Below are 24,311 nucleotides of genomic sequence, written 5' to 3'. Positions count from 1 at the left end.
CTACCTAATCAGCTGTTGAGCTTGATGCAAGCCTGTGAGGGGCTGAGGCTGGATGACCTGCTCTGCTCTCTATGGTGACATTCCCTTCTATGCTTCACAAGTATCTTCTCACTCTCCTGGTGCTCTGCACCATGTTTCCTCCAGTTCCAGTCAAATTATATTTACTTATTTGTTGTTTTGGTCTCTTTTTATGGGGAGGGGATTTAGTGCCAGGCCTCTTTAGTTGGCCATCTTGAAAAAAAAAATCTAAAGGTATTTTCCAATTACTCTTTTTTTTTGTCCTTTTCGTGACCGGCACTCAGCCAGTGAGTGCACCGGCCAGTCCTATATAGGATCCGAACCCGCGGCGGGAGCGTCGCAGCGGTCGCAGCGCTCCCAGCGCCGCACTCTACCAAGTGCGCCACGGGCTCGGCCCTCCAATTACTCTTTTAATTTCTTCTTTGATCCATTGGTTATTTAGGAGTGTGTTGTTTAATTTTTACATTTTTGTGAATTTCCCAAAATTCCTCCTGTTAATGATTTCTAATTTAATTCCATTGTGGTCAGAGAACATACTTTGTATGATTTCGATCCTTTTAAATGTATTGATTTCATTAGTTTTTGTATGTATCATTCTTACTGTCTTTATTTTCTATTTTCTATTTTGTAATTAAGATTTTTGTCTTTCACTCATAAGCAATTTATAAAATGGCTTTTCATATTCCAAAGTTTTTGTTTTTTCTCTTTTTTCAAAGCTTATATTTTTATTTGATTTTATTATGTCATAGAATACAGCTCATACAATTACAGTTTTTCAAAATAAATTGAGAAATTCTTCATACTCTGATGATTCAGATAATTATTGCATAGTAATTCACCCCCAAATTATTGGATTAATAAAACAATAATCATTTATTTGCTCAAATTCTACAGTTAGGACAGGGCTTGGTGAGGGGAGCTTATCTGAGCTCCATGCAGCATTAACAGGAGGCAGCTCAACTGGGGTAGGAGGAGTTCTTTCCAAGAAGGATGGGTGGTATCGACCATTGGCTGGATCCTTGATTTTTCATATGTTCTCTTCACATGGCTAGATTGGGATTTGCTTTTTACAATATGTTGTTTGGGATCTGAGGGGGAGTGTCTGAAGAGTTAGAGTTTCAAAAATATAGCCTACACGTACAGGCACTTACCGAGCATCTGTTGGCTAAAGGCAGTCACATGGCCAAACCCTGAAGTGATTTATGAAGGGACTGTAGAAAGGTATACATACCAGTAACAGTGCTTTCTTAGCAGGTCACCAAAGTAATAGTCTGCCACACCTGATATGTAATAAAATTTATACAAGTTTTATAAATTCCTTCAAGAGAATGTGTTTTGTTGTTAGACAACAGTGCTCAATCTATGTTTATCTGATTATATTTATTGGCTAATTATGCACATCTTCTATATCTTCATTTATGTCAATGATAAATTGGTGCGTAAAACTATCCCACTGCTATTGTGTATTTTTAAAAAATTCAGTGGTCTTTACATTTATAATAGTTGATGCTTTGTTTATTTTTATACAATTTAGTGTAAATGTGGTAAGGTTCATGAATCTCTATTTTTAATTGTAACTTTCACCAGTAATAAGTGTTCTCTTTGTTTTACATGAGTATTGTCAATTTTTATTTTCATTGTCGTCCTCAGCCATTTTTATTTATTTATTTATTCTTCTCATTGTGCTTAATTTGTAATGACCTTGTCTAGAATTCTTGGTCTTTTTGTTGACTAATAAAGATCCACCTCTTGGGCAGGGGCTCTTTTCTTTTCGTTTCTTTACTTTCTCAGACAATGACTTCCTTCACAAAGCTTGTTTATACTTTTTATAAATTGGAGAAAGGAAAGGAAAAATGTAAAGAATTTACATGTCAATTTAAAACCATTGAACTTCTAGTGTTGGTATATTCAGTTGAGGTAACACTCTCTAAATGTGATAAACAAAGTAAAGTACAATCCTTATTGTCACTTTTTCTGTTTATTTTTCACTCTTCCTCCTATTTTAACTGCCATCATCCAAAGAAAGAGAAGGAACAAAAATTATTTGTGTAAATATAAATAAAGTTATCCTACGCCTTATATTTAAAAGATGTGTTGCATTTGGCAATCCTTATAACATACTGGACAGGTCATTTTCCTATTGTATAGGAAAGGAAACTAAAGCACAAAGAATATACCTAGTTTTCCACAGTTCTGCAGTGTCAAGGTGTCATTTCATTCAGCCACACTGGGTTCATTGCTAAATTGATTTCTTCTCTCTGTATAGAGCTGACATCCCGTGGACTATCCAGATAGCAGTTAACTCCTAAATGAAACCCAATAAATTTGCAGCTGAATATAGTGTTTTATATTCCTTTCTGTTTTGAAAATCTGTAGTTATTATTCAAAAAGGGGGAAGAAAGGATTGTCTTTATAAATGTTCTGCTATTCAGATTAATTTTGGAAGTGTAAGAAGCTAGAACTATGGAAGTTTTTCAGAATGATGCTTTTAGAGTAAGTAAAAGCTGCCTCCTTGTATTTCAGCGACTTGAATAAGTGAAGGGGCATTGAGCTAGACCATTTAGCTCCTTGTTAACAGGAGGAGGGAAATTAGCAATTTAATGCAGATAAAATGGTAATAAAAGTGAACCCTCATTTTTTAACTTCCACCTAGAAACCTAGGAGTCATATATTGGACATTTGCTTATATTTTAAACTTTCACTTTTAGTCAGGTGAGTAAAACAATAACCAATTATGGCAAACCTGAATGGCAAATATGGCAAATGCAGTGGTGATTTGGTGTAAGACATCTATAATTCTTAAAAATGACTTTGAAATATGTATTAGCTATCTTTTAGAATAAAAATATCTTATTTTGTTTAAAAATCTTAAAACACAGGTTTTAATACTGTACAAAAGTAATGCATCTCAGAAACTGTTCACATGTATACACATTTGTTTTTGAGTAGGATAAAATTTAATTTTGAAAATAATGTTGACTTAATTCTCAATGTTTAAGTGACACTGAAAAACAAATTTAATCTTTGTCTTAAAACCGTGCATGTATCTATTGTTAAGATGTTTATAAATCTTAATTGATGGACACGGCACTTTGGAGCAGGAATGGATATTACAAATCATCTCTCTCTTACAGAGATGAGGAAATTGACATCCACTTCCACCCCCACCCAAGGTCAAATAGCCTACTTGAGGCCACACAACTATTAAATGCCAATTCATGAGATAAACTTCATTTTTTAAATGAGTCTATTTTCTTTACAGTACTTAAGGAATTTTTATTTACTTACTTACTTATATGTTGTCTCCTTTCCTAGAATGTAAACTCCATGAGGCTAGGGATTTTTGTGTGTGTGTGTATGTGTGTTGATTGCTGCTATATCCCCAGCTCCTACAGTAGTATCAGACACATAGTAGTTGCTCAATACATATTTGTTGAATAAATGAAAGAATGACTATCTGGGGAATAATACAGGCTATAGTTACTTTTAGGATTTCTTGTGAGCCCATTTGTATGAACTTGCATAGTAAGAAAAGATTTCACCAGTAGGTAAACTTGATCTAGGGGTTAAATGGGGGTTAATATTTGGGCGTGAAGGGGGTGGACATGCCAAATAGGAGTTGCCATGAACTATGGGCAGAGATCAGGAGGGTCGACATGGGTGGGACAGGGTGAGAGCAGGCTGCCACTAGTGTTTTGAGATCATACATACTTTCCCCAAACTGGACCTGCTGTAAGGGACAACCTGACATCACTGTCACCACTACCAACATTTTTACCTGTGATAGTAAAAGTCTATGGCCTATTTGGCTTTGACATGAATAGACTGAAGGTCAAATATTTGGTTGTCTACTTAGACCTTCTCACAATTCAGGAGTATGGTGGTCCCATCTTCACTATCACATTTATCCGGCTGCTTGTTTGTTTTCTAGCCACTTATTGTCACAGTCCCCATGAAATGTGATACATCTCTTTATGTAATAATAATGCCACTTGCATTTGTATAACACTTAGTATTTTTTCATGGCACTTGCACATATATTATCTGAAGAAGAGATTCTAAATAAATTTCAGTGTCACATGATATTATATGAAATCAATTATGTCATTTGGGCAATGTCCACTGATCCTAGTGGGAAGAGATGAAAACTGAGTCTAATTTGAATCTTCATTCTCCAGTTAACAAGCCAATTAAAGGGAGAGCTACAGTCACAATGGTAGTCACAGGTCCTGGTTTGCATATGGCAGCATCAATCTATTTTCTTTTTTGCTGTTGTGAGTTTTAAGTATATGATATATAAAATGCTTCCCTAGCTTGAAGAAGTATTGCATTAATCTATGAACTAATGGATTGGTTTTAGTTGTAACAGTCATCTACTACCCAGTCATAGAAAGTGTATTGATAACTCTTACAAATAGAGTGTCTTGCTCCTCTTGTTCACAAAATGTTACTTAGGGGTCTGAGTCATGCATCCAGCTAAACCCAATCCACCCGAGGTAAGTGCCCCAATGAGAGGGCTTGGCAACTAGAAACAAGTCATAGCCCACCTTTACCCATGGGACTAATCAGGCAATTCTGATGGCTTATATTCCAGTTTATTGGTTAACTTAAACGATTACAGAAACATTTTGTAAAAACATTTGTACAAATTGAGCCTGAATTTAACATTTCGTATATTCAAATGTGTTTTGTACTTTAAGATGCTGTTTATATTTAAAAGAACTTTTAAATTGTTGACTTCATTGGTGTTGAGACATGTTAATACACAGCTTTATGCAATGTGAGAGGAATGTAATGTATTTAGAGAAATGTCTCAAATGCCCCATATAATGCTCTGCTTTGCTATTTTTTAAAAGTAGATGCAGAAAACCATATTTAATGTTTAAGTAGCTCTTTGTGTGCCTTTTTAGAAGAAGGATGACTTGAGCATTAACAAAGGAGAGTACACAAATAACACTGCAACTGGGATCATCAGATAAAATATAGGGTGCCCAATAAAATTTGAATTTTGAATAAACAACAAAGAACTTTTTAGTTTATGTCCCAAATATTGTATTTTTTGTATAAATATGTCCCAGATATTGCATTTTTCTTTCTTCCTTTTCTTTTTTTAAAAAGTAATTAAAATTTAACTGGGTGCCCTCTATTTTTTACTGGGTAAGGCTGCCAAACCTAGATGCAGCCTAGGGGCAGGCAGGCTCTAAAATGTTAACGGTGTGCTGATTTCTTTTAGTGGTAGAGTATCTTATTCCACGGCTCTTGAATGTGTCATCTAATTCTCTTTTCTCTCTTTAAGGAGTTTGTGTTCAGAGAAGTCTTAGAGCTGTTTAGATATCAAGCCTTTTTAACTATCTGCTTAATGACAGCAGGCATCAATGAGCTGAGAGCATCTCCATGAAGCCAGTCTACAGACACTGTGTGCTCTGAGGAAGAGGCTTTAAGGGATTGGTAACAGCCAAAATCATGTTACCCATTGGATATTTCCAATTGTAGATCTTGCAGATGTGAATTAATATATTCCATATTGATCTAGTTTCTTCCTCCCCATCTGCTCTCCTTGTGTCTATCTTAATGACACTGACACCCATCTGTCACCCAAGCCAGACACTTGGGAGCCTGGAGGAGGAGGGATCTTCCCTTTCCCTTATCCTTCTTCCCATGTTAAATCAGTTCTGAAGTCCTGTGGATTTCCCCTTCTCATTTCCTTGGTCACCAGCTTAATGGAGACTCATCCAGCCTTCCAGTGTCTCCTCCAGCTTGATCCCTTCACTCCTATAGTGGAGAAAACTACAGGACTGATCAGGATGCCCTTTAACCTCTGTGGCTCTAGTTGGACCAGAACATATTTTGTCAATGCCTTTAGATACTTATAAAAAGTAGGACCTCATAGAAAAAAGACCAAGCCATGGATGGATCTCTGTATAGTCATAATTCTGCCTGCAGTCTTTTATGCTAAACTCTGTTTATCTCACCAAATAACTGAATATCATGTTGCTCACTCTTTCCAGGAAATGCACCGAGACTCTTACTCCCTCTGGGTTCTCGCAACTTCCCTCATTCTCATTAATTCTCATGAACTCCCATCTCATGATAGTGATTGTTTTTTGAGTCATTGCTCAGCAACAGTTTACCTACCTCCAGTAACCATAAACAACCACAGACATGCACACAGACATTCATACACACATACACATGCACATTTTATCCATCCTATTTTGCTAAATGCTCTACATTGAATCATCCTGATTACAACACAATTTGCTTTTCAGTCTAAATAAATGGTAGTTATTGGCATATAGATTTAATTATGTCACCTCAGGTCATATTTTTATCCTCATGAATTCAGATGGCATTTTGCCTTCTTGATTGCACGAACAGTTGATCTCATGTTCTCAGACAGATGGTTTATGTTCTTTTAAAAAAATTTTTTTTTCATTTAACAAGGATAAATTAGTTCTCTTCCTCCTTTATTTTTAAGGCAGTCTAGGGAGATGAAAGTGTAATAGCCAGTACCTGAGAACTACATGTACTTTTTAATAGACTCAGAATTAATATATTGCAGTAGGATGCAAAAATCCCTTTTCTATCTTCATCTAGTGGAGCAAATATTATTGGATGAACTACTTCAATAAAAGAAACTTGTCTCCAAACATTTAGCTCTCACTGTGGTTTCAAACTCCTCAAGATTCTTTTTTTAGTATTTTCTAACATTCGTTAAGGGAGCATTATCCTTTATGACATCTCCAAGTAACACTTTCGAGATGCTACATCATTGTAGTGTCAATAAGATACTTTTTCAGTGACAGTTTTAATTCTCTCAAAGTTTTACTTTCTTTTCCAATTTCATATACCCTTTCACTAATGAATCTGCCTCAGCCCTGGTATTTCTTTCTGCTCATTAGTGGTGAATATAAGCTAGTTCTTATGAACTCCTAGCTGTCACATATTATAATTTTATCTACTGTGGAAAGAACCAGCATTTGGAAGGTTAAGTTGAACTGTGAGTCAGTACTGTGACATTGGTGGACACACCAAAAGTGAAGGGCAAAACTGAAGCAGCAGATACCACGGAAACATTGAATCTGGACATCAGAAAGGTCCAATGGGATGCCGAGTAGTCAGCCCTGAGTCTTTTAGGTTAAGAAAAAACTCATGTGACACATAAAATGTTAAAAGCAAAAGGATTGCTTGAAGTGACCGGGTATGAAGTGCAAATGGCAGCAGAGGTGGAGATAGAAAAAGGAATAGAAATGTTTGCCTCAGGAGGTAATGTGATGACAAAGACAGTCACGGCTACGACCAAGAATTATGAAGAAAACAGGTCCTTGGGCTAAAGATAACCCCTGGAAGCTGACTGTCTCTGCTGCAGCAGCTCTGGGGTTTGTCCTGCAGGGATGCCCCAGCCAGTCTGTACACCTCAGAAACAGACCTTGAAGTTAAAAGAAGAAAGAGCATTGTTGACACCCCAGGGGTTCTCAGCTCTAATCTGGAAGACAGGCAAATCCTTCACAGAGTCCAGAGTCCTAACGAAGAATCAGTGACTTGAGACAGAGCCCACACAGGAAGAGGCATCCCTGCACATGCCCAAGGGGCATGAGGACTGGAGATAAGGTCTGAGAGATGTCAGCACATGGTTTTAATGGAAGCCTTGTGTGTGAATGAAATCATCCAAAGAGAGAGTGAAGAGTGAGAAGAGAGGAAAGCACCATTGAACGTGTGGATGAACAAAAGAAGCCTGAAGTGTCATTATATGGGATCGGAAGGGGAGGAAGGGACCGACTTTCCTAAAATCGCAAACTGCCTCCCCACCTCCACTGCAGACCCCTTTACACTAATCCTTGTTTATTTTCCTATAGCGTGGATCACTTATTAAAATACTATATCATTTACTTTTTAATTATTTTATTGTCTTTTGTTTTATCTCTTCCCTGCCCCTGTCCCTCACTAGAAGTTGAGCTCCAAGAGGGTGAGTGTTTTTGTCTGTCAGTGTATTTCAAGCAGGTAGAAGAATGCCTGGTACTTTGGAGGTGCTTAGTAATAGTTACTGATGAACGAAAAAAATAGCAGTGTTTCAAGTATGCTACGGACTGAATGTTTGTGTCCTCCCCAAAACTCATATGTTGAAATTCTAACCCCCAATGTGATGGTATTAGGAAGTATGGCCTATGGTAGATGATTAGGTCATGAGGGCTTCACCCTCATGATGGGATTAATGCTCTTATAGGAGAGACCCTGGAGAGCTCCCTTGCCTCTTCCACCATGTGAGGATGCAGTGAAAAGACGGCTGTCACGAAACAGGAAGCAGCCCTCGCCAGACACCAAATCTGCTGGAACCCCAATGGCTAAAGTTCACATTGTACTGCCTCCCAGTACCCTGTACTTTTCACACACATGCACACACGCATACACACGATAGGATTTCAAAAAGTTTGTGGAAAATAGAATTAAAAGATAATACAAACCTTTCCATGAACTTTTTGAAGTACCCACATGTGTGTGTGTATATTTGTTTCGTTTATTGTCCCTTACCTATTTAGACTGCAAACTCCACAAATACAGGGCTTCTGCACCTGCCGCATTGCCTGGCTCAAGACATGTGCTCGGTACATATTTGTGGAAGGAAAGAAGGGAAAGAGAGACAGAGGGAGGAAGGAACCTCTTCCGATAGTTTGGTACAGAAGATAAATCTTTTTAAAAAATGTACTTTTAAGTGTAGACAGTTTCAGATTTACAAATTTATTATGAAGATAGTAGGGATTTATGTGTACCCCACTCAGTTTCCCCTATTGTTAACATCTTACATTAGTACGTTTGGTATGTTTGTCTCAATTACTGCACCAGTATTGATACACACATTTATTGACCAAGGTACATACTTTACTCCAATTTTCTGAGTTTTCTCCAAACTTCCTTTGTCTGTTCTGGGATTTCATCGAGGATACCATATCACATTTAGTAGTCATCTCCTTAGACTCCGATTGGTTGTGACAGTTTCTCAGATTGTCCTTGTTTTTAATGACCTTGACAGTTTTGAGGATTATTGGTCAGGTATTTTGTAGAATTTCCCCAATTGGTATTTGTGTGATAATTTTCTCATGATTAGATTGAAATAACATGTTTTTTAGAGGAAGATCACAGATGTAAAGTGCCATTCTTATCACATCCTATCAAGGTACTTATTGTAAAAATGACATTATTGTTTATGTTAATCTTGATTTCTGGCTTGAAATAGCGTTTTCAGTACTACACCCATGCCCTTCCTTAATATACTCTTTGGAAGAAAGTTACTATACATACTCAGCCTTAAGGATTATGATTTATGCTCCCTCTCCTTAAGAGTGGAGTATTCACGTAAATTATTTGGAATTTTTCTACACAAGAGATTTGTCTATTGTCCCCCATGTATTTATTTATTTATTCATTCATTTATTTATATCAGTATGGACTCGTGGATATTTGTTTTCTACTTTGGGTTGTAATATAATACTACTTGCCATGGACTAAATCCCCTCACCACCCCAAATTCATATGTCGAAGCCCTGTTCCCCAGTGTGATGGTATTTGGTGGTAGAGCCCTTGGGAGGTAATTGATTTAGATGAGGTCATGAGGGTGGGGCCCTTATGATGGGATTTGTGCCTTTATGAGAAGAGACTCTAGAGAGCTTGCTTCCTCTTTCTGTGCCATGTGAGGACATAGTGAGAAGGCAGCTGTCTGCAAGCCAGGAATAGATCCCTCACCAGGGAACTGAATTGGCTTGCACCTTAATCTTGGACTTGCAAGCCTCTAGAGCTGTAAGAAAGAAATTCATGTTGTCTAAGCCATCTAGTCTATGGTATTTTGTTATGGCTGCCCAGCCTGATTAATGCACTATTTTATTTATTTTGTTGCTCAAATCGTTCCACAATTGGTCATTAACAGCTCTTTAAGTTGTTTTCTATATTCCTCTGATATACCCCCATCATTGTGAGGTTTTATTTATTTATTTATTATTTTTATTTATTTATTTGACTTTCTGACAGTACAATGCTCCAAGCTTATCTTGTATATTTCCTGCCTCAGTCCTAGAATCAGCCATTTCTCCAAGGATACCTGATTCTTTTTATTAAAGAATGGTATTAGAAACCAATATTTGGTGCTAAGTATGGTCATTGCTACTGGGGTGTCATCATCTCTAGGCCCTATCAGCTGACAGAGCAAGGATACATGTGTATATTAACCTGTGTATATGCACATATCTATAAATATATATGTAACTATATCAATTTTAAGCTAAACATGAATTTATACTGTTGTCTGTAACTCTAATCCATTACCCCATGGTGGAGTACCCCTACTCTTTTCCTTGCTTATCTGTAACTTCCCACTCCACCAGTGAGAAACCTAACTTCTGCCATCTATTTACTTAATTGTTCAGTTCCAGCAGACATATACAGCAGTATCAGAATTGTTAATCTTTACCCCTATGGGAAGCAACTTTATTACCTAGAGTATAGTCCTCATGTATACTTTTGCCTTTCATCTTACTGCCTCCAAAAATAGGGAATGTTGTACAAATTTGCGTGTCATCCTTGTCCTGGGTTCATGCTAATCTCTATGTCATTCAATTTTAGTGTTTGTGCTAATGAATTGAGCATGATAATCAAAGTCTTAACAAAGATGACAATATTGCTACTGTAGGAAAGAAGAATATACTTACTTACACACAAAGCCTTTTAGCATGTCATATCAATTTATTTACTTTGTTCAATTTAAAGGAAAGAAGTTTCTTCTTAAACTTATATAGATTATCATATTATTGAATTTTTTAACAAAATGTTCATATTTTAGGATGCTTTGAAATACACCTGATCCCAGCATTTTCCTTGTCTCATTTAGTGAGTAAATAAGAATTGTTGGCAACTAGCAGCTTGATTATTTATATACTGGTGAGAAAGTACCAATGAAATTTTAAAATCTAAACATTAGTTTGTCTTTTTTTCTTTATTAGGTTAAGTATCCTTCCTCCCTCATCTTTCTTCCACCTTGTTTTCACTGTTAATTTGTAAATTTATTCCTTTTAAAACAGAGGTAATATTTAGGTAAATGTTAGTCTAGACCCGTGTCAATGGCAGCTGATTATGAGTTATGTTTAGTTATTTATTAAGATATTTATAATAGATATACATAGTTCCTTGCCATTTAACTCTATACTAGTCCTGATTTCACTTAAAAATTTTTTTTATTGAAGTATAACATACAATGTCTGTAATTTTTACACATTTCATTGTAGATGTTTTAATTTTTGCCAGAAGAGCCCTTACTTTTGTTAAATCTCATATAAAATGTGGTCTATTTTATCACTAAAGAGATTTTAGGTCACCAGATTACAATGAGATAACCTTTTATTTTTTTTTAATACAGAAAAAAAAATTTTGTTATGGAAAAGGAAAACCCATTTTAAATCCTGTGTGTGTGTGAGTGTGTGTTTTTGTGTGTGTGTACTACTTAAGTTCTTTCTCTTAAATAAAGCATTGCTACCTATAACTCTCTGTATACCTAAACCCCTCTCAAAATTATCTATTAATCTCTACTCCATTAATTTAGAGGACCAAGCACACACCTAAGTAAATGGTCTAGAACTGAGTTATCAAACTAATTTGTGTGTGTGTGTGTGTGTGTGTGTGTGTTAAGTGTTTATAATGCTTTGTTGAGTTTTGTTCTACAAATGTGATAGAGAAAACTTCTGTTAGTTCAAAGGACCCAGTACACTCTCCTTCACATAAATAAAATAAAATAAAATTTAAAAGTGACAAATCCATAACCCTCACAGATTAATTTAGTTTAAAGATTGTTTAATTTGTGTGGCAATTTTAGAAGAGATGAACATGGTGGGTATTGTCATTTCTTGCAACATATTGAAATATGGTCTTCCCCCTACTTTATAAGTTAGAGTTGAACAGCAAAGGAGGAAATCTGTATCAATCAGTTTTTCCCTGTAAAAATGCTGCATAGGTAATCACCACAAACTCTCAGTGGCATTCAACAATAAACATTTTATTCTCAGACTTATGGGCCTGTGGGTCTCCTGGGCTGGTTCTCTTTCAGGCAGCAGGTTTATGGGTTGTTTGGGGCAGATCTATTCCACGTGTATTTTGCAGGACCCAGGCTGTAAAGGGTAGAAGCTACCCAGGACACAGAAGCTCTAGAAGGACTAATGGAAGCACTTAATACCTGTTAAGATTGAGGTTCTGATCTGGCACACTTCCACATTCCTTTGGTCAAAGCGAGAGATCACAGTCAAAACCAAAGGCAGAGGCGGCTAATGAACACTGCCCAGCAAGAGGCTATGGCAAGTGTGGGTCTGTACAGAAGCTCCAGAGTAGTAAAGGACTGGGCCAACAATTCCATCTGCCATAGAGGGGTATCCTTGGACACACACAAAGCAATGGTTATATGATTTATTCATATTTAGTACTTAAACTGGAATTGCTTGGTTGTGCTTCTTGATTCATCAGAGGCTGGGAGATTTAAAAAAACAAAAATGAAATACTACCATTTACAACAACATGGATGGACTTAAAGAAAATTATATTAAGTGAAACAAGTCAGGCACAGAAAGAGAAATACCACATGTTCTCACTTATTTGTGGGAGCCAAAAATAAATAAATAAATAAATAAACACAAACAAATGGGGGGGAAGAAGACACAACAATCACAATTCCTTGAACTTGTTAAGGCAAGTGAACAGATTTGATTTAAGGTGGGGGAGGGGAGAGGGGGGAAAAGAACTGGTAAATGGTCGTGAAAATCAACTACAATGTATATTGAGGAAGTAAAATAAAAAATAATAATAATAATAAAATACTAACATGTTTATTTGAAATAATGATTAAGAGTTTCAAGTATCTTTTTTAAAAAATATCTCCAACTACAGCTTGAAAATTGGATCTTTCTGTGCTGGCTAATTCTCCCTTCCACAGTATCTATTAACGTCCTTGTTTTAATTCAGCCCTGAGGTGTTGAAGAGTGAGCCCTACGGGGAGAAAGCTGATGTCTGGGCTGCAGGTTGCATCCTTTATCAGATGGCGACTCTGAATCCTCCCTTCTACAGCACCAACATGCTCTCCTTGGCTACAAAAGTAAGCAATGTTGGGAGACACAGGGTTGCATGTTTCTAAAATGCCATACCTTTTCTTCTTAAATAGAAACTTTGTGATTTTTATCCTACTGCCAATTAAAAGTAGGCGTTGTTTTATTGACTGCATGACCCAGTTTATTTTTTCCCTTTCTTCTAAATATAACATGCTATAGCATATTTCTCTTTAAAATTGTCTCCATTTATCACAGAAAATTTTCAAAATGAATATATCAAATTACTTTTTGTTTTCATCTTGCTATGAATCTAGGGATAACTTTAACTCAGCTTGGAGAATACAATTCCATATTCAAGAACTGTTTAATTGATGTTAATTTTTTATTTGGTTGGGATGTTTTAACTTCTGACTAAAATTTGTACATGACATTATATTGCTTAATTAGTAAACTTCATGTTGAAGCTAAGTAAGAATTACAGCTGAAAGGTATCAATGACCCCTTTACATCCATCATTCTATTGTGTTTATTTTGCAGATAGTGGAGGCAGTATATGAACCAGTGCCAGAAGGCATTTATTCTGAAAAAGTGACAGAGACCATCAGCAGGTAATTAGTCTCACAATTTTCAGCATATAGGGACTATCAAGAAATACATCATCTCTATTAGAATTCACTATTCATGAGTAAATATTCATGAAGAGGAAGGATCCCCAAATAATCCAAACACAGAAAAATCTTTGTGTATCATCAGTAATAATGACCCAATAGAAACCACAGAAATGTCCAAAAGGAAGCAGTATATTCACTTGAAATATTATGCAACCACTAGAATGATCATGTGGAAGGTTTACTGTCAACCTGTAAAATGTGTATGATATGAAGCTAAATAAAACAAACAGGATGTAAAACTGCTTGTAACTATGACAAAAACCATAAAAATGTGCACAAATGTGGAAAAAGACAGGATAAGAACACATGAAACAGAAAACAGCCATGTTAGACGATAAAATTGTAGGCACTTTTTCATTTCAATTTTTCTTTTCTCTTTTTTTTTTGTATTTATTTATTAATTTAATTTATTTATTTATTAATATTATTATTTTTTTCATTCTAAGATGTTGTTGCAGAGCAGTTGGGGGAGAGGGGGAGAGGAGAAGGGGAAAGGAAATACGATGGGAGAAGGAGGAAGGAGGGGTGTGTGGGTGAGGCCTGTGGCACCCCTCTCATTCCTGCAGGGGAGACTAGGGGCCTCCCAGTGGAGGCTGGGTTGTTGCTGGGCTGGATGCAGATGTCAGGGGGGTATGGCTGAAGCCCTTGGCCCCCTATCACCCTGGCTCAGGAGCCCAGGGCAGCTCTGGCTGAAGCTCAGTGGTCATGGCTGGGCTGGTTGCAGGTGTCAGGGGTGTGGCTGAGGCCCTTGGTCCCCCACTGCCCCAGCTCAGGAGCCCAGGGTGATTCCTGTTATGGCTGGATGATTGTTGCTGGGCTAGTTGCAGGTGTCAGAGGGCATGGCTCAGGATCCTGGCCTTCCCTCCTCCCTGGCTTGGGAGCCCAGGGGTCTTCTGGTCCTTCTAGGTTTTATAGGTGTTCTTTGGTGGTGTTAGACCTTTACTAGTTAATGTCAAACTTTGTCCCTGATCTGTGGGCATTTTGTTTTTTCTTTCAGTTCTGTGTTGGATTATTCACTGTTCCCACCACTTCAACTCTGCACTGGAACTAATTTGTTGTTCTTTGCTTACTTCTAAAATGGGAGAATTTCCTGTGGGGACCAGCACTTGAGCCCTGTAGTTGAGCTAATTTGCTGCTTTGCTGCTGATTCCCTGGGGAAGGCTTTTTGTGAAGCTCAGGTTTTAATTCTTGACCTTATATGTACTGCCAGGTCTTGTAAGGTCCAGCACACCTAGGTTGTGTGGAAACTCTGGTCGGGCCCTGAGATTTTCCACCAAACTGCACCCCCTACAGATCTGTATTCCTGGCCAGTGTCCACTGCATGGTCCTGTGCTGACTGGGGTGCAGATCAGCTGTTCTTGCTGTGCCCCAATGTTCCCCTGGTGGGCCTGTCTCTCCTATTGCCTGTACTCCAAACACTTCCCATGGGATGGGCCATGCACCAGCCCCTTGTGATGACTCACTGGCCTGAGTGGCTTCTTTTTTCAGTTGTTGTGGTTCTTCACTCCTGTGTGGGTCCACAGGAACTCTATTAGTGGTCTTGCTGGCCTGAGGGCAACCAAGGCCCTCTTCTCGCCTGCTGCCCCTAGCAACTTCATAGGAAGGGCACAGTTGTGAATTTTGCCAGGTCTTTCTCCTTGTGCTCACCAGTTCCAGCCTTGCAGTAGCTGGGGCTAAAAATGGTGGGAGTGATCCTTTCTTTCTCTCCTCATGGCTTTTCCTGCCTTCATGAACTCTGTATGTCTCTCCTTCACTTTTCCTATTTTCTAGCACAGCCAGCTTGGCTGTTGTTGCTTTTTAATAGTTGTAAATTGGTTGATTTGTGGAAGAGAGTGATGCTGGGGACCGTCTATTCCACCATCTTGACTGGAAGCCTTTTCGTTTCAATTTTTACATTGGTAATGTGTTTTATAATAATTTTTCAAAGAATATCAGAAGTGCCAGCTATCAATATAGTAGAAGTTTAATGGAAGTTGTTATCTGGATGTAATCCTAAAGTTCTGGTCAGTCCCTGCTGATTTCTCAGTCACCCCCCCCAACTTCCTCCTACTCCCTATGCTCCATGCACATGGAGCTCCTTGCTAGTCCCAGCTTGTAGTGTCCTTCAAGACCTTCCCCCTTGCTGTTCCCTTTTCCTGAAACTCTCTTTCCTCAGATATACACATGGCACAGTACCTCACTGCCTTTGGTCTTTGCTGAAATGTCCCCTCATCAAGGTGCCTGTTCTGATGACCCCACCACCACTCCGTACCCTCTAGCCCTCTTGCCTGTTTTATAAAGTTCACAAGAGGCGTCACCCCAGACATATTATAAATATGCATGCACACTTGTTTGTTATCTGTCTCTTCCCTACCAGAGTGTAAACTCAAGAGCAGGGCCATTGTCAGTTAAGTTCATAGCTGTTTAGTGCCCACAGCAGTGTCTGGCATAGAGGAGACCCTTAATAAATATTGTTTGTATGAATAAATGACTCTTGTTTATCTGGCTGATTGCTATTTCTGGATCATCTTAGATACTTAAGTTGGCCAAAGATTATTTCTCCACCCCATCGAGCTGAGCCAAATCCTCAGTATTTTGAATTGTAGAAATCCTAGAATCACCCCGGATAGAATCTTTTTCCTTCTCCTTCTGAAATCTCTTAACACTTGGTTAGGTATCTGGCCTAGCACTTAGCCCCATCTCTGATGGAATATAACAGACATATTATTCTGCTGTGCCTTTTTTCCTTTGGTTTCTCCTTTCAGCCCATTGTTTTGTGCTGATAGTTACTGCTCACCTGTTTGTAAGGTTGTATTTTGAACCTTTCCTTGTTTTGCCCAATTCTGACCTGCAGTCTTAAGAGCCTCTGTCTCTGGAAACAGGGCTAGCTGGGGCTGAGTCCTATGAACTACAGACACCGGACAAGTGATTTGACCATTATTTCTGCATCTCTGTTTTCTTATCTAGTAAAATGGGACTTTGTAATAATCGTACCAATCTCATTGGGCTGATGTGATAATTATACAAAGTAACATACACAACTGGCTTTGCACGGGGCTTGGCAAATGGTAAATACTTGAGCAGTTTTGGCAATTATCATTGTTAATATTATGGGAAATGAGCTGAAACCTCTCTCTAAATCATCTGAATGTCACGTGTACTGGATCATGCCCTGTTGCTAATGAATCTAGACAAGTCTATTTAAACTGCATCTGCACGATTTGTTCCTGTTCTCTGTTATTTGTTTTCTGGAAAGTATTGTAAAAATTGAAGAAGTCTTCAGAGATGTCAGGACAAAAGTACCATGTTTGCTCATTTAATTTCACCTTTTCATAAGAATTTGAGTGTCACAAAGGGCAGGGAAAGCGTAGCACAGAGAAAAGGTACAGAAACATTGCTATGATTTTGTTAATCTGGGAAAACAGGACCATAAGTCTCTTCTGACAGGTTCCCTGGCTATTGGTACCCATGCCTCTTGGGGCTAATAGACTAGTGTAAAGGTTTAGAGCATCATCAGGTTCTGGAATCAAATGGATTTTAATTCCTTCTCTATCACTCAATTTAACTTTCTTGAGCTCCAATTTTCTCATCTGTGGTATGTGAGTAGCAGTAGAAACTACCTCATGGACTTGTTTTGAAACTTAAATAAGAAAATGCTTCTGACACACTCAACACAATACTCAACACATAGTAAGCACTCAACAAAATTAGGTATCATTATGAATAAGGATATTATATTATTTACAGGATTAAGTATATCAAACAAACAGTGCTAAATGAGATGAAGGGCAGTAAAGGGGCAATAAAAGGTTACAGAAGGACCTGGCCTAATGTGGGGATTTGGGAAAGCTTTCTCAGAAGAAAGGACAGGCAATCTGAGAATGGAATAATCATTTCTCTGGAGAGAGCACTCCACAGACCAGCATTTGTGAAGGCTTCGCTGGGGGAAAGAGGTTGTTAATTTGAGGAGCAAAAAGAAAGTGGAGATGTAGCATGTTAAGTAAGGGAGAGAAGAGCCAGCCAATGATTGGGGCTCAGGAGGGTGACAGGGGCCAGAGGTACTATAGGCCTCGCGGAAGGTTCTGAATTTGTAACTCCAGTACCGAGGAGAGGACTGAAGGGTTATTAGCAGGCTGGGACATAGCAAAAATCTCTTCTTTAGCAAAGATCATGCTGGCTGCTGTGTGGGGAGCTGAGGGGCATGAGAGTGGAAGGAGAAGCAGTTCCACCTGCCCACTGAGGGATGATAGTGACTTTTTTGAGCGGTGGTGGTGGAGGTGGAGAGAAGTGGGATTTTTTCCTGCTGTAGGTTGGTTGGAAATTGAGTCAGCACACTTGGGAATACAGTCATAAGAGGATTCAGAAATACTTCTGTTAACTGGGGAAATGGAATGACATTGGAATTATTTGGTGGAACTTCAGAAAATGGAGTCAAGACCAAGGGTTAGACATTCTGAGGAGGCCAACGTCAGCTTACCATTAGGAAGTGTATGTCACAATTAGAGATGTCCACAGTGGAGATGGCCACTTGGTGGGTCAGGAGTTCACTGTCGTCAGAACGTTTCAGAGAATGATCACCTGTTAAGGGACTCCAGATGAAATGTTTTTGAGGGTGCTTTTATTTTAAAATACTAGGATTCCATAATAAGTTAGAACTGACCATTTAATTTTATCACTGACTATAAATTAAGATTTCTGCATGCATTCTGTAACAAATGTTATTTTTATTTAAAGTTATTCAAGATTCCTCATTGTCTGGGTTCACATTACAAATAAAGTTTTGTCTTTAGAAAATTTGACATAAAACCAAAACCAGTCATGTTTTACATTTAATTGCAGATTTAATTTGCTTTGGGTTCTTAGTATTTAAAAATTAAGTTCCAAAAGAATTAGGGAACAAATTCAAATTTCCTATTTGTTAGTTTCCTATTTGTTTTAGGAAATTGATGCAAGGGAAACATAAAAGAACATGTGTTCTTAATGATTGTTTATGACTCAGCAAAACATCAGGCTCACAGCCAATCACTAGTAATTTAAAAGCGCCTTTGAAATATGACAACTATTGATGGGAAAGTTTTCTATAATCATTTTAAAACTATGTATTGTTTCCAGTCATGTATATCTTCTTTCTTCTGTTTTATTATCTTCTCATTTTTACTTTCTACATTCTTGTTAAGTAGGGTGCACACAATATACATTTATAATGTGCAGCATCTTTCCTTTTTCCTGTTTGTTCATGTGGTGTATAAGCACATTTTGTTTTTGAAACTTTTCTTTCCTAGCAGGACTTTAAATTGGGAGAATAACTTAGCAACCCTGAAGAGTTTGGGACAGAAAATAAATATATTTTGTTGCTCTGCTCAGTACCAGCACTACTATTTTTGCCTTCCAGTACACTGTTAAGAGGGAATATTCTGTTTACTTTTTAAAAAGGAAGAACATTTCCTTTTATGCACAAAACATTCCAGTTGCCTTATTTTTCTCTCTCTGTGCTTGGTTGCATAAGCTGTCTGGTACTTTGTTTCAGGGGCAGTCATGGTGACTAACTAAGTTAATGCTTCCAGCTAGCTCTAGGGACAAGTGGATCTTTACATTTTTCACCCTACCTTCAACTCTTTGTTTTTTAAAACATGGAATGATTACAATCAAACAGTATATCCCTCTAATTCTTTCCATGTGGTTTCTCAGAGTGAAGTAGGGATAAAGGGGGTGGGTGAGAGGAACATCCCAGATCTTTCTTAGAACAAGATTTTATGCTAATTTGATTAGAGAATCATGGAAACAATACATGCTGAAGATTGGTAGACAACCCTCAGCATGTATTATGACTCCGATTTGGCTGCTCTTAAGAATTTCTATGAAATAGCTAAACCGGAAGTCATTTCAGAGCAATGAGGCTAAACTGGAACTTCTGGTAAGAGATGTTCCTGGGAGTCCAAAAAGTCTGTGGGCAAATATTTTGGGTTATGGATAGGTAAATTCTTTAGATGTTAGGTTGAGTTCATTTGTTCATTCATTCACTGATTTATTAATTCATTTGCTGACTACCTATGAGAACCTAGATTCCATTTTACATGATGAGGAGACCATAATGAAGGAACATACATCCCTCCCTTCAAGAAATTTCCAGTCTAGTGGTGAAACAGACCATTACAGTACAATACTTACAGTAATTTTAAGTACTTAAATGCAGACAGTGCAATGAGAACATATAAAGGTGGGCAGTAAGTCTATCTGAGGGCAGTCCAAAAAGTCTTCCTAATGGAGACTAGAAAAAGAGTGAGATTTTGGCAAGCAGATAAAGAATGGTGTCTGGGAAAGGGCATATATCATTGGGAAAAAAAAGTCAAGGAGGTAAAATAAAATAAGCAGAGAAATGGAGGCACAAGAGAGCCATAGGCTATTTGGGGAAGTACGGGTAGGAACATCTGGTATGTTGCTGGGGGAGGGGAAAGAGTGGAGGGAATTTTAAATTTTATGTTTTATACTATTGGGCCATGAGGAGCTACTGAGGAATTTTGAGTAGAGGGAGTGACATAGATTTAATGATGTTGTTCTGGTAGCAGCTTACAGTGCAGATCCCAGGTAGACAAGAAATGAGCATGTCATTTAGAAGACAATTTCAAATGATGATGTAATAGACCAATAGCACGTGATGATGTAATAACTGTGGGGTTAGAGGGGAAGATTACAGATTCAGGAAATATTTAGAAGGTAGAAGTCACAGCATTTGGTGTTTATTACATGTGGGAGGAGATAAAGGAGAGATAAAAGTGTGGATTTTCTTTTTAATTTGTTGAACTTTTATAATGTGCTGGAACTTTACAAAGATTTCCTCATTTAGTCACCATGCCAGTTTGATGAGGTACATACTATGATTATCCCATTTTACAGATGGGCTATCTGAGACTTTGAAGCTAAGTAAGTAGCCCAAGATCAGAGGTAACAAAATGGTGAGCTGGAATTTAAACCCCCGCACTCTGACCCAGAGCCTGCCTGCCTAATTATGATGCTTAACTGTATCTCCCTGGTGGTGCCTTTTCCAGTGATGGCAAGTACAGGACAGGGAGTAAACCTGGGTGAGGAGATGAGTAAATGTCAGGAGAACAGAGACCATTCTGTTTCCCATTTACCATAATGTATGACTATATAATTTGTAAAACAAGCTTACATTGCTTTTCTGATTAAAAAAAATGCTCAGCTGGTAATATTCAGCTGATAATACCACCTTGTGTTGGTTTAAATATCTGCAGTCTAAGAATTTAGAATATCTGCACTAATAAAAGGCTTAGATGCCTTTGTTTTTTTTTCTCTCATGGCAGTCATAACCAAGCATTTTTAACAGCTTTAACCTCTTTTGCTAATTGAGTGAGGGTAGATGAAGAACCTGATTTAATTAGAATATGACATTCAACAACGTAGCTTCTTTTGCGATTATGAGCTAAAGTAAGAAACTTGAATACCAGTATGGCATTGCCACACTATACTGAGCCTGTGACCAATGTGGGCCCCTGTGCTCAAATGGTCCTGTGCTTGGGGTTTAAATTTCTGTATTTGTTCAAAGTCTTGAAATTCTTTATAATTTTATATTTGATTTTGTGTTTTAGAAATGAAGTCCGATGGGACAGGAGTATGTCCTTAGCTCATGCATGGTTCCCTCTAGCTCCCCACCACCATGGCATGGGTTTTCAGTCATTCACTTACTGTTTTCCTGGGTTCCCACCTGGCCTCCACCTCCATCTGTCTGTCCCTGTCCTATCACTGCTGATGCCTTCTACCTGGCACTGCAGTTGGACTGTGTCAGAAGGGGAGGCCCGTATTCCACCTTTACCTTCCTCCCCCACTGGGGGTGGGGTACAGGCCAGGAGAGAGGGTGGAGCAGGTGCCCTTCTGTGCCTTGTGCCTTATTTTATTTTTGACACAATGAACATTTTAAATCTCTAACGAGGTTGTGTTTTATATTTATGACTTCACGTTTTGTAGGACTCACTAACCACATTGTGTTAATACTGCCAATATACAGTGGGAAAAGGCCAAAAGGTTGAGAGTCTCAGAAACCTTCCTTCCTTTTGGTGCATCAGGGGTGATTATCAAGGCCTGCATTATTGGGATCCTCTTTGTTTCACTGACCAGTGAGCTGGTAGCGATTTCAGAAAGCGGTCATCCCAGCCTGTAATGCTTCTCTGCCAGCCCAGGTGCGAAGAGAACAGTGCTGTTTCCCTTTCCTTCCCCAACTTTCTAAACACCTTTTGAGAAGTCTTAGACTCAAAGCTATGCTCGATGTCCATCTTACTCCAGGTGCTCTTGGGTGCAAATACCATGGTAGACACACGATGGGGTTTACCCTTGGTCCTCACATTCCATGGCCTGGTCCCACCATTGACCAGAATGTTCTAATCAGCATATCTTTTCTTAGGTGCCTCACTCCTGATGCAGAAGCCCGTCCAGATATTGTAGAAGTCAGTTCAGTGATATCGGATGTCATGATGAAGTATTTAGACAATTTGTCTACATCCCAGCTAGCCTTGGAGAAGAAGCTGGAACGGGAACGAAGGCGCACGCAGAGGTATTTTATGGAAGCCAACCGGAATGCTGTCACATGTCACCATGAGCTGGCTCTTCTATCTCAGGTATGTGCAAATCTTTCAGTCTCTTGAGGATGTACTGAAATAGGCTGTCTGAAGTTTTTCATGCCTGTTTTAAAGAAAATTTATCTAAAGTTAGGAAAATATTAGTTACATGCAGTATTTCAGTATTTTATAGTTACATATTTACATCTAATTTTATACATTATAAATAAAATTAAAATAGCTGAATATAACTGACCTTCCAAAGAACTAATCCATAATTTATTGCATATTGCAAAACGAGAGGTATCATAAAGTTTTTTTAGCAATACTTTATGTTCGAATTATAGTCTTTGAATAAATAGCAGTGAATACTTATATTTAATTTCTTCAGCAATTTGATTGCACCTTTTGGGAATATGGATGAAAATGTCGTGAGTTAATTTGGAGAAGGAAATAACATTTGCATTTAAAATTTTTCTTATTTGTCTCTGCAATTGATTTCATTGCTGTTTGTGGCAGTAATAATATTGCCATGCTTCAAATTGCAATGTGTTTTTATTTTTCTTCCCAGCTAACTTTAGATTACTTTGATATTTAAGTGTGTTTCTGAGCATAGCTTGACGAAGGGATGCCAAGGCTACAAATTTCCACATGTGCAAGTGACAGTGCCAGAAATGCTCTTGTTGCTATGTCTTATTTTCCTTCTTCTGTGCCTTGGTTGCAATCGTGACCCATGATCCATTGTTTGCTCATGCTCTGGGCCTCCACCTGGCAGGGATCCAGCACGGGCCATTCAATCCAGTACATGTTCTTTTCTTCCATCCTGGGGTGGGACCCAAGACAATAGGATCACAAAGCCCATTCTTGGTCAGAGTACCTGGTCATTAAATTCCTTCCCAGGATCCTAAAGACCTGCCCTATTTCAGCTGGGAAAATTATATAAGAAGCTGGTGTCAAAGAAGAGGCAGTTCTTATTACTTCAGTAGCAGTGTTTCCAGCAAATTCCTATTTAAAAAGGAGAAAAGCACTACTATTCACTGGGTTTGTCTTGAGGTACTTGAAATCCAGAAATTGAAGATTTAATGTAGTTTTCTTTTGAGGGGGGAACTCTTTCAGGGTCATTGCCTTAAATGCTGAGCCTAGATGTAATTTCACAGAACAATTCATGATTACCTAAGGCCTTGGTTTATGTTTAGGAGCATATATGTTGGAGTTACAGCTCTCACTGAACACAGTTAAATCTCGTACTTGGGAAGTTAGAGCTCACTTTATTTTACTACCTGACTTTGTAAAAACTAGGCAACAATGAGAAACATATCATTCTATGTATGACATGTTGCATTCCCAGTAGACAGACATGTAAGAGATTTAGGTATTTCTATATATCTTAGGTATTTGGGGCCTTCTATTAAATTCTGAACATTAAAGCTACTTAGCCAATTTCCTTTTTTTTTTCAAGTGCTATGCTGTTTTTTTTTTTTCTTAATTTTATTTTGTCGATATACAATGTGGTTGATTATTGTGGCCCATTACCAAAACCTCCCTCCCTCCTCTCTCTCTCCCCTCCCACCCAACAATGTCCTTTCTGTTTGCTTGTTGTATCAACTTCAAGGAATTGTAGTTGTTATGTCTTCACCCCCGCCCCCCACCGGATTTTTTTTTTTTTTGTGTGTGTGTGTGTGTGAATTTATTTATTTATTTTTAGCTCCCACCAATAAGTGAGAACATGTGGTATTTCTCTCTCTGTGCCTGACTTGTTTCACTTAATATAATTCTCTCAAGGTCCATCCATGTTGTTGCAAATGGCAGTATTTCATTCGTTTTTATAGCTGAGTAGTATTCCATTGTGTAGATGTACCACATTTTCCATATCCACTCATCCGATGATGGACATTTGGGCTGGTTCCAACTCTTGGCTATTGTAAAGAGTGCTGCGATGAACACTGGGGAACAGGTATACCTTCGACTTGATGATTTCTATTCCTCTGGGTATATTCCCA

The 24,311-nt window shown here is 38.2% G+C and overlaps 1 protein-coding gene and 1 non-coding gene across 9 annotated transcripts in view; one reads left to right on the top strand and one right to left on the bottom strand.

Annotated features, from left to right (window-relative positions):
• NEK10 (NIMA related kinase 10) overlaps positions 1 to 24,311 on the top strand; it is a 222,101-nt gene that overhangs the window by 116,969 nt on the left and 80,821 nt on the right. For 7 of the 8 annotated variants that reach the window (XM_063114324.1, XM_063114321.1, XM_063114323.1 and 4 more), the window contains 3 exons: positions 13,009 to 13,138; positions 13,629 to 13,699; positions 22,158 to 22,371. In XM_063114324.1, the coding sequence (XP_062970394.1) occupies positions 13,009 to 13,138; positions 13,629 to 13,699; positions 22,158 to 22,371 (415 nt within the window). The remainder of the gene's footprint in view (positions 1 to 13,008; positions 13,139 to 13,628; positions 13,700 to 22,157; positions 22,372 to 24,311) is intronic. The other variant, XM_063114326.1, reaches the window with a different exon arrangement.
• LOC134391415 (U6 spliceosomal RNA) lies at positions 10,551 to 10,653 on the bottom strand. The gene has a single exon (XR_010024957.1). It is a non-coding gene; the product is annotated as a U6 spliceosomal RNA (small nuclear RNA).

This window comes from Cynocephalus volans, chromosome 11 (genome assembly GCF_027409185.1).
Source record: "Cynocephalus volans isolate mCynVol1 chromosome 11, mCynVol1.pri, whole genome shotgun sequence".
Classification (NCBI taxonomy): Eukaryota; Metazoa; Chordata; class Mammalia; order Dermoptera; family Cynocephalidae; genus Cynocephalus; species Cynocephalus volans.
The sequence above is the reverse complement of the archived record's forward strand: the minus strand, read 5'-3'. Positions and strand labels throughout refer to the sequence as shown.